The following is an 18,840-nucleotide window of genomic DNA, read 5'->3' as shown; positions in this document are numbered from 1 at the left end:
TCATCCTGTTCCACAGTTGCCACGGGAGAACTAATCATCCCGGCCCACAGAAGAACTAATCAGCCTGTTCATAGCGCACCACCAGGGTAGGTTGAGTCGCCATATGGTCGTATGTTGCTTCAGTAAGTACCCCAAGCCCCCAAGAGCTCCCAGAGCTCAATGCATGCAACATGCAGGACCCTTATAAGAAGGTCTCTCAATGACTCCATGTCGTTCTGGAAAGTCACAAATTTGACCTTTGCCCGAGGCTTTGACAAAATGTTTGCGACCTGTAGATCAGTCTCAATGCGATGGAGCCTCCTCACTCATCGACTTACCATATCGCAGATAAGGCAGTATTTGATGTCTATCTGTTGGAGCAATCATCAAATACAGGATTCCTCAATAATCGAATCCCCCCTCTGGTTGTCACAAAGAATCACAGTGGTATTCATCATGTGTACAAGCAGCTCACTTAAGATCTTCTGCAACCATGCAGCTTCACACGAGATCATATTCGTATCTATGTATTCGGTTTCGGCAGTGCTTATAGCAACCGACTTCTGCTTCTTGCTCATCAATGATATTGAAGCAGAATCCAAAGAGAACCAACACTGAGAAGTGCTCTAGTGATCCTCCACACTGCCTGGCCAGTAAGCATTTGAATAATGATGCAGTTCCATATTTCGGTAGTGTATCTCAATCCATGAGAGATTGTGCCCCGAAGATATCTCAGAAGATTCTTGGCACCAATCCAGTGAGCCTCAACCAAATTTGAGCTCACCATGCTAATTGCAAAACATATCTCCGGACGAAAGTTCACTAAGAACATCAACGCGAATGACTTTATGAAACTCAGAGGCATTTCCCAAATCTGGTCCATCATCACTACCATATAACTTCTGAAAGTTAAGATCCTCGAGGTAGTCACAGGCTTGCAGTTTATTATTCCATATCTAGAATCCAACTACCTCTTACTTCTGCAAATGAGAGGGTCTGCACCTGTCAGAAATAGGTCGTCCTCATAAGGTGCCGGTATGAGAGGTCTATCATCCACAACCTTCGGGTAATGGTTTGGATTGGTTTCACTCCTAGTGAATCTCAACTTCATCAGACAGCTATCAATCCTCTCATACTACGCCTGGGGTGTTTTGCTTCAAGCCATATAGGGCTTTCTTCCACCTGTATACATGAGATTCCTGATCATGAATCTCAAACTCCTCGTGTTGTTCCAAACCTGTGGACTTGCTGCATGAGGGGAATGGTCCCCTTATAAGATTTTCCTTCGGTACATCTCAGACATGTACCTTCATGCTCTACTTGAATTCAGACATCCCTATCACCATTTGACTCACATCAGGTAGGGCCCCATAGGTAGACCTCCGGTGTTATAGATGTGATATGTCAATTGACATGATCCCCAATGGACCATCCTGCAACTTGATACAAATTGCCAACCTTGAACCAATGAGAGAAAGCATCTTTGAAAATTATATTTTTTAACACGTACCTTTCCATCGATGAATGCCACCCTGAAACCTTTGACTTCCATTTCCGAGATGGACACCAGGTTCTTCTTGCGATCAGGTACATAAAAGAGATTCTATAAATGAATCGAGTTACCCTTATTCAATTGAGAGTTAACATTCCCTACACCCTTTCCGGGATAGGTGGCATCGGCTCCAAGTATAATCCCACGATTGTTTCCATCTCTACCAAATTAGAGAGTGCACCCATCTATCCGATGAAGTGCCTTGAAGCACTACAATCTATAAGCCAGATTCACAAAGAATCTGAAGGAGAGGGCCAATACAAGATAACGCTTCTTTATCTTATTAGAAACAACATTTGATTCTTCATACATGGGGTTCCTTGCTTTCTATGAAGAATCGACCATTTCCTTGATGACTTGCATTACCTGTCATTCCTTTGATCATTGAAGATGTCCTTGGAATGATTGTTATCATCATCAAGTGATGTGTCCCTGCCATTCAGACACTCCTTCGCATAATGGTCGAACTAGTTATCTACCTTTCTTTCCACCCTGAGATCCGGTCTTCCAATGAAGTGATCTTTAGGTAGGCCATATTCCGATGCGCTATTCTAATAATATCCTCTGCTTCAACTTCACCCTCGGTGAATTTGAAGAGGGATGAGGAATCCACTGATCCTTTTGTCCTTTCCCAACTGTCTTTGGTGATTGCTCTTTGACTCTTGCTTGGGCATTGTCTTCACCTTAGCTCTAATACCATGTTAATTTTAGGTATGTTCTATTCTGAGAGCAATTTATTTCAATTTTCAAAGTTAGCTCCATATCTTTTCCAGATTAGCAATCACATCAGCGTTAAAGTAAAATGCAGATAGAACATAAACATAAATTGTAGAAGACAAGCCAAGACGGGAGGACACAAGATGTGGCGCTAGCCAGGGACAAACCCCAATGTGGGGAACCCTTGATCAATTCTTCTTATATGTTCTTCAATAGTTCAGCAGAGAGAGAGAGATAGTACATTTACAACAGAAGCCAACACTTTGACTTATCTAGATAAGAGCATAGATCATCTTTAAGAAGATGATACATGAGATCAGTTGAAGACATGCTGCTTCAATTGATTCTCCAAGGTGACTCCTTCACCTATCGTTGTGCTACATTTCGTCGTCATGCTGCACCTCACCGCGTTGCACCATGCTGCACCCATCATCACTATGCTGCATCTCATCACGCTTCATTAATCATGACTGTACCCATCATTGTACTGCATTATGTGCCATTGCTGCACCATGTTGCCATCCTGACCTATGTGTTGGCTGCACCTTGTTTCCTTGTCGTCCCTTGCTTGCTTGTTGTCCATAGCATGCTTGTTGTCCTTAGCATGCTTGTTGTTGCATGCTAGTTGTCCCTTGCATGCTAGCTGTACCATTGCATGCTTGGTGTATTTGCTGCTAAGTACCATACAACTGTCCCAATGTTAGTTAACTGTCCCTTGCATGCTGCTCTCCTTCGGAGACAGATGCTCTGGCTGTTTCGGCGGTTCCTGACAGTTCTGGCTGTTCCCGACAGTTCCGAATTTTCTAGCAGTTTCGGCTTTTCCGGCAGTTCCGACAGTTTCAGCTTTTCCAGCTTTTCTGGCTTTTTTGGCAGTTCCGGTTTTTCTGGCTTTTCCGGCAGTTCCGACTTTTTCGACTTTTCCAGCTTGTCCGACAGTTCTGTCTTTTCCGGCAGTTTCGGCTTTTGCGGCAGTTTCGGGTATTCCGGCTTTTCCAGCTTTTCTGGCAATTCCAACTTTTCCGGCAGTTCCGGCTTTTTCGGATTTTCCGGCTTTTTCGGCTTTTTCGGTAGTTCCGACTTTTCCGGCTTTTTCGGCAGTTCCGGCTTTTCTGGCAGTTCCGACATTCTGCCCTCTGGATCAGGGCAACGTTATTCCTTAGGATCTCTCCTCCTACTAAAACCCAAAGACAAGTAGAGAGGAAGAGAGCCCAAGTGTGTTGAAATGACTTGAAGGCCACCTCTATTTATACTAAAACATTGAGCACAAGTTGGGTTTGTTTGGTTGTTGTCCGACCTTGACGAATTGTCCCATAACACAAATAAATTCATATCTCCATGAATACTTATCGGAATCGGATGATCTTTAGATCAATCCTACACCTCTCGATGAGAGGGATCCAAGAAAAATTCATCTTCCATTAATAAGATGACCCACATGGAATTTGGCCCTAGTTGCCACTTTTAACATACTTTGATCATCAGAGGCTCATTACCCCAAGAGTAGACCATTAGTGTATAAAACCAAAATCAAAGACATACCTTGAACTCCTTTAGAAGTTTAGGTTTGGATCGGCACATCTTCTTGGCTTCACCAAGTAACTGTCAATACTGACATACCCCGCTTGGGGAGATTGCTTCATACAATGCTTTTTGCAAACATAACACTTTAGTAAACCAATATGCTCAGCCTTACATAAGTCAATATTGTGCAATCAAATCAATTGTAACGAACAATGTTCGCATGCTTAGAGGAATGCTCTGGTACCAATGTAACGAACAAAATTTGTATACACAACGGAAATGTTTAAAATACTTCAAAGACGTAAATGTCCATTGTAAGACATGTAATTGTATATTGAATTGATGTAAGATAAAAGATGATTACAAATGAGAATGAGGGCCTGCTTCTATACCCTAGGCAGGTGCCTTTTCATGAATTATCATGTCTCTAAGACATGCCTCTTCATTACTATCTAACTAACCATTAGTTATTAATTATTATTATTTATATATATATATATATATATATATATATATATATTTATATGAATTATATTCATAACATTGCCTCTTTCTTCAAGAAGCTTTTTCCTCAAAGCTGACTGAAAATATCTTCTTGTCTCTGAAGTTTTATCTTCGTTTATACAAGATGATATGATGCTCTGAGTGATAGACAAAATTGTCGTACTGAGAAAAGATCAGACCGTCCTAGATTAATCCTTTGTGGAATCTTCTAATATCTGGAGATTTGTGATGAATATTTATTGTAGGATTGGGTATGAATATTTATCTTCAAAAATGGATTGCTTTTGTGTTCGTCGATGAGCTTAGGGTTTAATGATAACCCTGTTTTCTTTAGTGAATTTGAAGAACTTTATGGATTCTAAAAAAAATAATTTCCCTATTTTTTTCTTAAACTCGTTTTTTTTTTAAGTTTCTTTTTCTTTTTTAACTTTATTTTGTTTTATTTTTATTTTTATTTGTTATTTCTGTTCATATTTATAATCACTTTTTGTTTTCTTTTAAAAAAGTTACAACCCTAGTGAAACGTGGCTATTCACATGTTTGTGGTATAATATAAAATATATGTCTAATTATGTGCCTTTGACTTGGTTAATTTTGTCCATGTAAAAAATAAAATTTACCATTCGCATGAAGAGATTTTGTATTCCTTTTGTTCTTTTACCATGGGCAATTACTATGGGTTGCTAAAACCACGAGGTTGTAAACCACTAAATGAAGAATCAAGATAATCTTATCTACTCTTCCTTTTCTTACGTATAGTCTTAAAGATATTTGAAAATATTCCCTTTTGACTTTATCATGCACTTTTTATCAATAATGTAGAGCCTTTTTATATATATGAATGTTCTTCTTCAAAATTTATGTTGGACTATTTTTTTTACTAGAATCATTGAAATGTCAATGGCCAAAGGCCTTATTATTATTATTATTTTTGAACTCTTTTATTTAATAATCTTTTTTCCAATTCCTTTTTTTCAACACCTTTTTTAAGTGGCAAATGGCCTGACCGAAAATGGAGAAATTTCAAGTCATGTAGCGAAACAGTTTAGCTGCGACAATAAGTTGATGGCCAAAGGCCAAGATCTGGCAACGTGGCTCTGATACCAATGTAACGAACAAAGTTTGTATGGTCAAAGGAATGCTTTGATACCAATGTAACAAACAAAGTGTTGAGAAATCTAGGGCATTAGAATTAGGTGATTTCTCTTCTATTAGTGACTGCTTGTGAATGCTTTTTACTTCTTTAGATTAGTATCTTCTTCATGTTAGATTATTAGTGTTCTTCTTCATCAAACAGTAACCAATGCATGAACATAAATAGATAAGAGACACAACATGTAGGCTATGAGCCAAGGTCAAAACCTCTCACTCTTTGAGAGGAAAACCTGCACAAATTCTTTCGATAGAGATTCTAATTGACGAATACAAAGACCAGGAGCCTTGACCTATTTGCCACTCCAAGGCCAAGACACATATCCTCTGGACAACCAACCTCCTTGATTCTTCTTCGATTTCGTCTTTCATGGTATCATCAAGATACTGTCGTCCTTCTTGCTATCATATTATTTGGACATTACTTCTATGATGGCACCGACCCATTTCTCTTAAGATAGTTCTGATATCCTTCTTCTTAAGATAGCACCAAAACTTATACTGAGAACCCACAAAATTACTGTGATATGCAACTCCTTCATAGCATTGAGCAGTGGTCTTTGTTATGGTACCATCCTGTGCTTATATATATCATTATACGAAATGCTGTCTTGCTGACATGACACTAAACTATACCAAGATCTGAGTGCATCACTGTAGTCAACTATTTGATATCAAAACTTGTCACTGTGCTTTTGGTTACCCGAATTTCAGAGGGATCTCGACTGTAGTGACATCCGAATTCTTCACTGTAAATGTACACCCGAATTTCAAAGACATCCGAACTTGTCTTCCTGTGGAGATCCGAACCTTTTAACTTTCACTTCTCACCGAAACTTCAGAGAGATATCTGAATTCTTCTTTGTTCTGCCCATCCGAAAAACTCAGAGAGGTATGCTAAAAATCTTTGACTGTGGAATAGGCTGAGGTGGATATATATAGTAGTCTGTCCGTCAATATAAGCCAACATTAGTTGATGGACCTGTGTGCCACCAACGTGAGCCAACATGCTTTAATATTTAATCTTGCAGGCCGACATAGGAAGAGGAGGACTGTGCTTGTCTTCAGAGGGCTATTTGCTAGAACACAATTGACATGACATTGACCTTTTGACAAATCCTAAGGCTCTCAATGGGAGCCATCTAAAAATAAATTTCTTGCTCATGAAACCCATGAAGCAAGGCATTACAAAATAATTTTATTTTATTGTTTGCATCATTTACAAAATCACAATGCGATTATGAAGACCGAACCTAGTTACATTTTACAACACAAAGTTCGTATACGCAGTGGAAATTTTCAGAATACTTCGAAGAGAAAGACATCCATTGTAGGATAAGTAATTGTATATGAGAATTGATATGGGATAAGAGGAGATTACAAATGAGAATGAGGGTTTTCTTATATACCCTAGGCATGTGCTTTTTCATGAATGGTCATGTCTCTATGACATGCCTCTTCGTTACTAACTAACTAACCATTAGTTAATTAATTATTATTATATTTATATTATATTTATTATTTTTATGTGAATTATATTCATAACATCAACTAGGTCAACTTATCAAAGTTTAGATACCAAATCAGAACTAATATCAAACTCATCAATATCACTGTAGCAAATTCTTTGGACCAAGTGATCAATAGAGCTCATATCCAAATATCAAGTTATGACTCTATCTATTATTATGCCAACAAGTTGTCATCTACCAAGCAATATCAATGCAAACTTCATGAATTCAGCCTCATGATCATAATATAGGTCACTAGATGCAAATACATGCACCAAGAATAAGTCATGCAGGTTCCATCCATTTATTGTTAGATTACTTCAAACTGAATTATAACTGTCAATACTTCAACCATTCTGTCAAAGGTATTGATGTCAACACAGAATACTAATATAAGTCACAATGTCCATATAACATTATTATTAAGGCAAATCACTAGTCGTCAAATCAAATCATTAGTCATCAAGTCAAATCCCAAATTTGCTATCATAGTGAGATCTATAGCCCAAAACATATCTTAATCATCAAGTGAAAGCTCTAAATCATTATCAAGCATCATGTCAAAGCTCTTATCTATATCAATCAACAAAATCTAATGAAACCCTTGCAACTGTTAACAAATATTGTCATACAACAGCCTCAATGGTTAAATCATAATGACATATTGACATGCATATCCTGGTCCCCTGCAAACACAAGTTTAGTATACATATTCACATTATAGTAAGTCAAATATTCAAACTCCCCTACTCATAGAACTTGTTGTTTGCTCCATGTTTGTAGGACTGACATCCTTCAAGTGAACTTCTGATTTCATGCACAAAGTTTCACTTTTATGTCCTACAGGCATAGTCACACCCATAGGCCTTCCTCCGTGCGGTTGGGAGGCTACAATTGCACCCTTGAGCTTACTTCCGTGCGACAGAGGCTATAGTCGCACTCATAGGCTTGCTTCCATGTGACTGAGGCTTAGAGTAAGCTAAAACCCTCTGTTCTCAGACCAGAACTTTGCTGCAAACCAACAATATCAAATATTTTTCTATTCATGCCCATATATCATACTTCAATAGTAAAGAATCTTCTATACATATAATGCAAATGATAATAGGAGTATATTTCAAGAATCATGATCACAACATTACTTCTTTGTCACATAACTCAATCCATCAGGTTAGGGCATTCAATTTTAACATATGCCATAATTACTAAGCACATCGAAACATAACCATGGTCAACAAGAGATCCTGAATATCAATCTCATTTTTATACTTCTATGATCATGGTTACCATGCTTTTCACAAATAATATCAATAGTATTAAGTGACCATCTACTAGAATCAAGGTGCTAACCTTCTTTATGGGATCAAGATATCCAAAATGATAGATATTAGCCAAATATCAAGTATACCGGTTTAACAAAAATCAATGTTTTTAAGTGGCTTTATCATGACTTAATAGAATGTAAGATACTTGTCTAATACCAAGTGCACCATCTCATCATAAGTACCATGAATCAAACTTACTTTCATATACATGAGACATTTGTGAAGGGGACATTCTCATCAAACCTTAGGGCTTACCTTGCCATCAATATTGTAGCTGAAACATAATATTGAAACGATATACCATGCATACCTTCTAGTATTGAAATACCTGTGCACCTTGTTATTTTGCATAGGCAGCTTGAAGCACTTTGTAACCTTTACTAACTCCTCTCTTCCTGCATTAGCCATGATCCTCAAGAAGGATCCACTTATCATGACTCATTAGGAGGTTAGAAGCATCCAAATACTCAAATATACATGTAGGAAGTATAGGTAATAATCAAAACAATAATCAGATCTATGAGTTTAAACAAAAGTAAAGACACAAAGGAGCACCATAAATTGGAAAAATACTTATCTTGAATGAGAGGTAATCGTCTCCTTCTTGAATCAGCCTTCAAGAGCCATCACTGCGCATTGTCCACTTGCTGCCTTTTGATATATATTCATCAACTTCATTAGCAATCAGACATAATAGAAACTATCCCATCTAGGGCTTCATCAAATTTGTCATGTTGACCATGCTAGGGTTTCTAGATTTCATATCTCACATCTTTGCCATAAACCAGAGTTTCTCTCAAACCCTAACCTCATAATATCCATCAAACCCTAATACACAAATTGCTTAGGGTTTCCCTTAAACCCTAGAATTCTTTTAGGTCTCCTCCATCCTCTCTTGCTTCCATCAATGGTGTAATCATAAGGGTGATCTACATGACTTTCTTTCAGCCCAACGCTAATACAATGTTAATTTCTCTTGGGGCTATATTGTTCTTTGCTTTGATAATTACATTTCTTCATTTACACATTAAATTCACCCCATAACATCATAACATTATTCAAATTTACATCATTATTCAACAACATATGCAAATATGTAGAAAGAACAATATCATTATCATCAATGCAGCGTAACATAAAGGAACAATAGAAGAAAAGAATTGACACATTGAGACACCAGGGTTAGTCAGAGACCAGACCAAAATCCACTATGGGTAAAACCCTTTCAAATTCTTCTTCTTATTGGATTGTCATTGAATGATTTAGCAAAAGAAAAGACAATGATCCATATCTTCATCCATACAACTATCCAGCAAAAACAACTACAACATCTATGAAAGGAACCCAACAATGCTTATACTCAAGACCTTGATTCAAGCTTGTAATGAACTGTCACTGTCTGCGATCGACAAGTGAAAACTTCGGACAAAAAAAACAACATTTAGGTCCCAGTCGCATGGAGGAGTCATGCGTGTGACTTGGAGGTTCCAGTCGCTCCCTTCAGCTTGTATGCTAGCGACTGCAGTCAAAATCAGCCTTTGGAAAGCCTGCAATTGTGACTCAAAAACCCTAGATGCCAGTTGCATGGAGGACATGCTATGCATTGAAAGACTTCAGTTGCACGGATGAGTGTAGCCGAGATTTCTCTGTGCTATGGCTGCGACTGATGTCCAAAACCCTAAAACATTGATGCGAGCTTCGAACCCTGCAATTTCACCTTTGTGCGAGCCTATTCCTCTGTGGATTTGCCTCAAATCTGTGCGAGCCAAAAATAAGAAAGAGAACAGAAGAATGATCCATGATGATGTCCAAATGAGGTAGAGGTCACTTGTATTTATAGCCTTCCAAGGGTGTCCAATTTGCTTTAGGACTGACCTGATCAAATATGCACATGTGGGCTCATAATTCAAAAATATACTTTCCCTGGTTCAAACTAGATGACTTTTAGGTTGATTTTGGTCCTCTCGATAAGAGGAATTCAATGCAATCATCATTTCCATAAAATGAGCTGTCCAAAGTGGAATTTGACCATAGTTGCCTATTTTAACAAGAGGATTGTACTAGCCTTGGATGAGGCTTTGGTATGTACACGAACTTCATCTTTATACATATACATGAAGTTTTCAGGTGCCCAAGATCTTCTCTATTGCAGATTTGATTTTCAAGTATCTTCATGGTTTGGTAATTTCCATCACTAGCATGTCTTGTTGATTTTACATAGTTAAAGGTTAAATTGTGAAGTAATTTAGCGCTAATACTGAAAGTGGTATGAAGGATTTGCTGCTGTATTTACAGTAGTAAAGTGAATTTCAGATCTATTTTTGCATGATAAGATTGCCCTGAAAAGCAGAAACTTGTTGGCACACTTTGATATCATTTCTTTTTGATTGCCTAGTTGATTGGGGTTGTTAGGTGGTGAAATATTGTTCATTGTAGCTGCTATTTTATTTGTATTTCATAACACTCCTAAGGCAGAAAATTCTTAGGGTTAAGATCTGTGAAGCCTCTTCGAAAGAGGTGAAATTTTTTTAGTTGCATTAATTTCTTCATGCATAAGATTTATACGTGGTGAGGGGTAATTTGTGATTGGGTTGTGGAAGATTTCAAGTGAGCTTGGATTGGTTTTATGGGCCTGGGGATGCATTTTCTTCTATAGAAAACATGGACCTTGGATGTATCGATAGACTGTTGGGTATGACAATTTGCACATATATTCTACTATCTTGTTAGGAGGACATGACAAACTCCTCTGTCCTTTCTGTTTAAGCCTAATTCCTCATATCTTTATTTGTCATACTTTAGGGTTCATGGGGAGAATTATAGGGTTGCATGGTGGGGTGCTGCCTTATATTAGGTGATGAAGCTTATGAGGGGATGTGGTAGATTGATGGCTTGCGGAAGAAAGAAAGTTTCCAATGTTTTTGGAAGAGGATCTTATTGCTTTAGGAGGAAGCAACCCCTTTGGAATTAATAATGTGTGAGGCAGAATACATTGGTAGAGGTGCCACAGTTCATGTTAAACTTTAGTGACAGAAATACACAAGAAGAAATAATCAAAATTCTACATATTCTAAAGCTAAAAAGATTGTTCTAAATTATGTTTCCGTGCCAACTGAGCCCAAGTCAATTGTCCCTTTACGGTTTTGGCTTGTCTCAATGTCAATTTCCTTGTTAATCGATGCTTTCTTGCTACAAGTCGTGTATGTTGCTCATTGCCTTATTAGTCACTACTGCTTGGCCATAATTGCTCGTTGGTGATCATTTGACTAAGCCTTGAATTTTAATATCTTAGGACATTTTACATTATTAAATAATTTTTGCAGTAGGATTCAAATTTTGTTCTCTAGGATAATGGTTAAATACCTTTGTTTTCTTTTGAAATCATAATGCTTTTTGGGTTATGGTTTTGTTTTGATTTTAGTGGTTTATTGCTTAAGCAGGTTGCTTCCCAAATCAAACTTTTGGACTACTGTATACAACACGATTTTCCCATTTTTGCAGGTAAGACCTCTTTTTGACATTGAGTGTTGGAGATGCAATTATGTTCCTCTTTTGGTCATTTTTGTCATGTAATTTGGTCTTGCTTATCACTTTTTAAGTTTTTAGTTTGTTGCGTTATTTTCCCTTGTATTTTCTTTGTATTCAAATTGATAGATTGCACTTCCATGAAACTACGTATGTTTTACATGTTTTAATCACAAGGCTTCATATTTTTATAGGTTCATTGTCTTCCAATGTTATAGAATGTTGTAGTTACTATATGTTAATAAATTTGATTATTTTGTTATTTTAGGTGAGCAACTAATTCAAGCATTAAATATTTGTTCCCTTTTTGCAAGTTCTTCCATACATAGATGACATGACAAAAGAATCAAGTACCATATGACCATGTGTGAAATAGGTAGGCCTTCAAATGGATATATTTTAGTGTAAACTATCCATTGTATTGTGTGTACTTTCAAGTCTAGCAATTGAAATTATTTGAGCTTGTTGAGAACCCTTTGGTGTTTAGTATTTTTGTCTAGGTTACATGATGAATGTGTTAAGCCACAAAGCACTTGCAAAGTTGAAGGATAGTAATATGTAAAGGTAGAATGTTGTTCTATGCCCTATTGCTATGCTCAGCATGCTTTACATAAACTTAAGAATTACTATAGGGCAATTTCCTCGCATGGCGTATCTTACTATTTTCTTTCTTGATTCTTTTCGAATGTGACCCTCTTCCTTCAATGTGTTAGATGCAACATTATCAGGATTTGTTGAGTTACAATATTTTTTTTGGAAAAATCGGTTGAGTTGGATGTTGAGTTGTCAAGAGGCCTAGTTTTTAATTAAGTCTTGTTTTCTTCGTTGAGTCAACACAAAAATTGTTACTCAACCGAGTTAGACATAACGAGGCTAAGTTTGCAATAGCAAAAATGTTTTTACCTTGATGGCAGGGCCCACCCTTGAAAATGTAAAAGGATAAAGAATAATGTTTTTCCTAAGTGTTCCTTATGAGGTCCCTCACTTACACTCTTTCCTTTTTCCACTCTTATTTGGACCGTTTGGATTGTCTGGAATTGGAAAGTGCCTATCCTAACAATGTGTTCTTAGAGCCTATTTAGAGTTGTTTTGGTAATGATGTGGCATGGATTTTGGAGGGGATGTATAGTTATAAAAGCAATGATAAGGAGAGGAGAATGACACTCCATACAATGTCACTAGGAGAGGGATTTTGTTAGGTGAGGAATGTGATAGTCTAGTGTGCTGGATCCGAGGAAGTGCAAAATTGCAGCATTGGAGATCTAGATCAGCCAAGGAGATCGAGGACATATGTATGGCCTAGTCTGTTGGACCAGATCCAGGGCATATTGTAACTGTAATTTTCTTAGTTGGGCCAAGGGCAAGAATTCAATTAAGTTCATATTTAATGAAGAACTATTGATTGAGAAGAATTTGTTTGTGTCACTTGTGATTGCGATTGGTTGTGTAATTTTGCTTCCGCTAAATGTGCTGCTAACTTAGTCATGCATTTATTTATTCCTCCAGTTCTAAGTTCAGATAAATTTAACATGCTATTTGAGCTTGAAGCTTTGAAAAACAATCTTTGAATCACATAGGAGGCTAGGTTCATATAGGGATTATCAGAGCCAGGTTTGATCATGATTGTGCAAGGTGCAAAATTAATTTTTTTTAAAGCTATGGAGGGCTGAATGCATAGAGGAATGTCGATTGTAGGGTCAATTTTGAATTTAGAAAAAAAAGAAGATTAAGAAAATTGTGACTATGGGTGTGGCTGACAAGATTGGTTAGCTGACAACCGAAAGGGGTTGGTGCAATAGAGACAATATCCATTAGGCATGATGAAGCAGAGGTCAGGGCAATGTTGGGTAGGAAATACACTGGATGACCCCATGGTCAAGGCAAATAAAACCACTTTCGTAAACAATACACAAGAGTGACAACACAATCCACAAGCACGAAAGGAATGGTAGATCACATGAAAAAGGGTAGCCGAATGATCATTCTACAGATGGGACTGAGTGGAGTGGACATGTTGCCACAAAATCTAGTAGGACTTGGAAAGGGGAACCCTGCAAGACAAGATCTAGACAAAGTGCTAACAATGGGGGAGAGGTCCATTGTCACGTCAGCCAGAACTCCCTGTTCTTTACGAAATTTCACCGATGAGAAGAGTCTTGGTAGGAAGATCACTTAAAATGGATATGTTAATGATAAGGTACAAAGTGACCCTATTAAAGTTCATTCAAAGAAAGACAAACTAAAGGTAGAAGGCTTCAAAGAAGCAAAATGTTCTCAATGAAAAGCCGTAGAAATCAAGGTTCGAGACCTGGGATTTTGAGATTTTTGGTGGTAATAGGTTTCTAGAAGGTCAAGACCAAAGAGAAAGGTTTCTTGCAAAGATAATTAGATATTCCAAGGCTCATGAAACCCTCAAGGAAGTTCTCAAGTTTAGGGAGAAGAAACTAGGGTTTCCCTCTTAGGGCAACACCTGAGGCAAGATATTTTATGGATGAATTTTTAGTGGATGCCCACCAAAATGATAAGTCATGTAGCTAAGACCTACCTCTTGATGTTTAGGCTCTCAAACCACCAAAAAGTTGTCTCGCTAAAATTTCGTTCCAAGCCCTAGTTTTCCTTTCTAGCCTTAAAAGGACCGAATCTAAGGAGAAAAATTTATGGGGAAAATTTTGAGATGATCACCAAAGACTTGGACTACTACCTTGTCCTTTGGCAATATGGAGTCAAGGATGATCTAGATGGAGAGTTATTAATAATTCCTCTACTAGGAACATTGATTACATGTTATATAATGAGTAACATATGCAATTCTCAACTAGATAGTCATTAAAATTTATCTTCAACAAAGTTAGGGCACAAATAAGCATAATCTAGAATTAGCAATTCCATACATTAGATGATTTAAAAAATAAAAATATTCAACGATGGGCACTTACAAGATAACATGTATTATATCCATCAATTCACCAAAGAAATGGCTCCAAAGACAATCCATAATAGCTTCCAAACATCAAAATGCTTTCCAAGAATCTTCAATAGCTAAAAATAAGCGAGTGAAAATCCCTTTAAGATGTCTGAATTGTCCAAGTGATGATTGTTATTGCTCAAACTAGTAGGGGACCTAAAGGGCAAATGCTAGAGCAAGGGCAACAAATGGAGACTTGGCCCACTGCCACGTCAACTAAGGCTCCCTTCTATTTATGGACTTTCACTAATGGGAGGAGACCCGATATGTTATGGAGTGGCAAATAAAGGATTAGTCAATGAATGGATATGAGTGACCCAAATAATCCCTTTCCCATAAGAGCTTGAAGGATGGGGCTTGCTTGCTTTCTAAGCAAGGTACAATGTATTCTAGGGAAAGGAAGGTAGGATTTGAGGGTTAGATTTAGGGGATATGACTTGTGAAGGAATTTCCCAATCCCTAAAATCCTTGTTGAAATTGGTATCCCAGATGGTTCTTGAAGAATTGTCTTTTCAAAGAAACAGGACCACACGGGACCACGCAAACCCAGTCTAGGGTTGGGTGAAAGTATATGGCAACCAATGATGTCCTTACCCTAGACAAGGTGGGGGAAAGAATCAAAGAATGAATTTTCACTTGAAGGTGTTGAATTGATCCTATCATGTACTAGCCTTGGGGATGCTAGGGCAGAGTTTGATCTCAGAGGTAGGGCTTGGATTTTCTCCCAACTCTATTGTCAGAATGGCTTCAAAATTGAAGGTCTTGAGGAGACATCAACATAGGAGACCCTGGGAGACAAACTTTTTGGGGGATAGTTTGTTGGGAAAATGATGCCCTAGGTGACCCAACTTGGCTAGACTTGTGAAAAGGTGAAAAAGATGTGAATTTAGGTGACCACCTCTTAGTAGATCAGTGCCTTAGTCTTGGGAGAATGGAGTCTTTGATGAATATGAGTGAGGGCCTATGGTTCTTGGTTAAGGGGGCCTTAAGGCTACTTCACTAGCCTTCTACGTTAAAGAGAAACAATCTTGCATCTTTTATACTTCGATGGACAAAGGAGATGGCTTATCAAGGTCAATTCGCTGTTAGAATCACCCCTAGGAGATTTCGTTCACATTACATGGTCCTTACATTGAGAGATGCTATAATAGAGACAAAATTCCACAATTTAAAGCAGTAAATGCATGAAACAATTAGCCCTAAAAATAGCGAAAATCCCAGTCCCATGTATATGACAAAGTAAAACAAGAATAACATTAAAAGCATGTACTTACATGTAACAAAATATATCAAACCATCCACAATTGGAAAAAGAGAAGCTCCAAGAGAAGATAGACCGATATCCACACATCAAAATTCATCCATAAAGCTCCAATTCATCTTCTAGAAAAAGTGTGAAATTCTCAAGAGAGAGAAAAGATCTAATCCGAAGTGATGATGAACAAATGAGATCATCTCACTTGTATTTATACACTAAAGAGGAGTTCGAATTAGTCTCCTTGGCCTACATAAGTCCCAAAAATAAAATAATGTGTTAATAATCTAACTTTTGGTGACAAGCCCACCATACTAGCTCACAAATGAAAGAAGAAGCCTCTTAAGTGGTCAAATGATGAATAAGACATGTCGTAGGGTCCTCCAAGAGGCTTGATGAGGTCCATAGGTGCCATAATGAAGAATAGGACCCTCGAAAATGATAGACAAGGGGTTGGCCCCTTGTTCTCCAAACAATAAACTTGTGGTGCTCCTAGTGGGTGTGGGGGCACAATAATAATTTCATGGGTCTCCAAATGAGTCAAAGATGCTTGTAGATTACCTGCAAGGGCTCTGATGATGGTGTAGGTGATGCCACATCATCCTACAAGTCTTGGGTCAGCTGCCAAGTGTATGATACATTTGTGGGGCTCGCTGAGCAAAGGTGAACCAGGTGTATCTTCCTTGTCCAATAGGTGAATCTCGAGCAATCTTTGAAATCCTTGGGGATCTAGGGAGTACTGTCTATTGCTGTGGAGGCCCATGGCTCTCAACACACACCCTACTTGTGCCAATGTAGCCCTCTGGAGGATTAGGATCCCTGATAGGGAGACCATCTGCAATCCTGCATAAGATCCAATGCGACTCCTAGCCTTCCAATACAACAAGTCATTAGAGAAATTGAGTAAATGAACTTACCAACATGGACCACAGGTGGGGACTTCATAATGGCCTGCCCTTCGATAATGGGCTTTGGAATGTGCCAATGTCTCGTAAACTTCAAATGGGGTTAACCAAGTATCCTATTAGGTGGTTTCTACTTCTAAAGTGGATAATATGTTTAAGGTACATCCTTCAAAGATGGTGGCATGTGACAGATAAGGCAATGAAGTAGAGGATGAGAAGGGGTAGCACTGGGCCACATGCTGGGGTGCAAGGGTAGCTAATAAAAGGGAAGCCCATAGTTGGGTTTATAATGTATAAAAGGGAGCAATCATGGTACATGAGGTGCCCCGACCTTGATTTTTCCAGCCTTCTTTACATGCCTTTTTCCTTCTAATGATTTTCTTTGATTAACTGCTCGGGGGTCAAGGGGTAAGAGCATGATGCATAAGATACAACAATGAATACGCCCTTTTAAGGTAGGGAAGTTCATTGCCCACTAGGGGTTGGGACAATCATGGTTGTTTATATGATGAAGGAGGCTCATAGAACCTGTAGGAACCAGGGTGATGGCCTTGACGATGGGGTGGAGCTCATGTATTGTCTTTTGCCCACGTGCTAAATGTGTTTGTCCCAACCATCTTTTGCATGTTGTGGTACATTTTCTTGTTGAATGTGGCCAAATATGATTTTATCTTTCTTTTTAGCTGTATGAACCTCTGGGGCATCATTCCAGGCCTGACCCAAGATGTGGGCAAGGGGAAGGGGTGAGCTAACCTTATGCGGACCCAGTGGAGGAATGTGGACCCAGGTGGGTGAAATGATGAATGGGGTAATAATGAGTGGAAATGTGGTAATATATACGGATAAGGGTGTTAATCTAGTTGTCATTGATGTCAATATATTGAAGAAGGCAAGGACATCATGGCAATCAATGAAGAAACCAAACGATGAAGAAGCCCAACACTCAAAGACACTTTTCCCTGCCTCCATTTCGGGACTATTAAATGATCAGTCACATGAAATGACATTTTTTCTATCTTAGAAAAGTAATTTCATCATGAGACCTAGACCATCTGAAAGGGCATAATTTTACCTTTCTAATGAGCTATTATATGTCCCAAAATTCCAAATAACAAGAGAGAAATTGATTTTTAAAGATTAAATTAACTCTGTGCCTATTGAGCCTACCTGTATTAGGACAAGTCATGTTGGCTTGACCTAGAAGACGTGACTGTTCATTGTGAGGACGCAAAACGTGTATAAATAAGAGGTTAGACCTCTGTTTCAAGGACAAGAATTTGGTGAAGAAATACATAGAACATGAAGCGAAGTTCACATCTCGTGAAATAAAGTGGGAAAGAATACTGTAAGGCATATTGTTTTTAGGTTAATTGAATTATAGTCAGCTTGAAAATCTCGGAGTTAAAGCAGTGAAACAGTGGAGGACATGAAGACAAACCTGTGGATGCATTCTACCTCGGACCTGTAGTATTCTTTCCTCGGATCTGTAGTATTCTACTCTCAGAACTGTTGGATACACCCTTCCAAGCCTTGGATTTGTGTTATATAACTCAAACATTGCTTGACAACCACTGTGGAAGCTCAGACAATCCTTGATAGCCATTGTGGAAGCTCAGACTAGTAACAAACTTGTGAAGGACTCACTTCAGAGACTCGAACTTGTTACCAGAAGTTGGATAGGGCTCAATTTCACCTGTAATGGACAGACCCTGAATTGGCATGGACCTGTGTTGAAGAAGCCGAACCTGTGATAAAATTCTTGGAACTACAGTCCTGTGGGAGATCAGACTTCGGAACAGTCACTTGGAGGCTCGGTTGAAGGCTTAGAATAGTGGAACAGTCAGACTAGTAACTGCCACCTGTGGAGCCACGGACATACATCTATGGAGGATTGGTAATACACAGAATTTGTGTAAGGCTCGGTGGTAA

General features: G+C 38.3%; 1 protein-coding gene across 4 annotated transcripts in view; it reads left to right on the top strand.

Annotated features, from left to right (window-relative positions):
• Positions 1-18,840, top strand: part of LOC149197446 (translesion synthesis protein REV1-like) — a 336,508-nt gene that overhangs the window by 246,992 nt on the left and 70,676 nt on the right. For all 4 annotated transcript variants that reach the window (XM_089405836.1, XM_089405835.1, XM_089405837.1 and 1 more), the window contains exon 21: positions 11,702-11,762. In XM_089405836.1, the coding sequence (XP_089261962.1) occupies positions 11,702-11,762 (61 nt within the window). The remainder of the gene's footprint in view (positions 1-11,701; positions 11,763-18,840) is intronic.

This window comes from Pinus tabuliformis, chromosome 2_2, assembly GCF_031772625.1.
Source record: "Pinus tabuliformis cultivar Carrire ecotype Pingquan chromosome 2_2, CPIR1, whole genome shotgun sequence".
Classification (NCBI taxonomy): Eukaryota; Viridiplantae; Streptophyta; class Pinopsida; order Pinales; family Pinaceae; genus Pinus; species Pinus tabuliformis.
The sequence above is the reverse complement of the archived record's forward strand: the minus strand, read 5'-3'. Positions and strand labels throughout refer to the sequence as shown.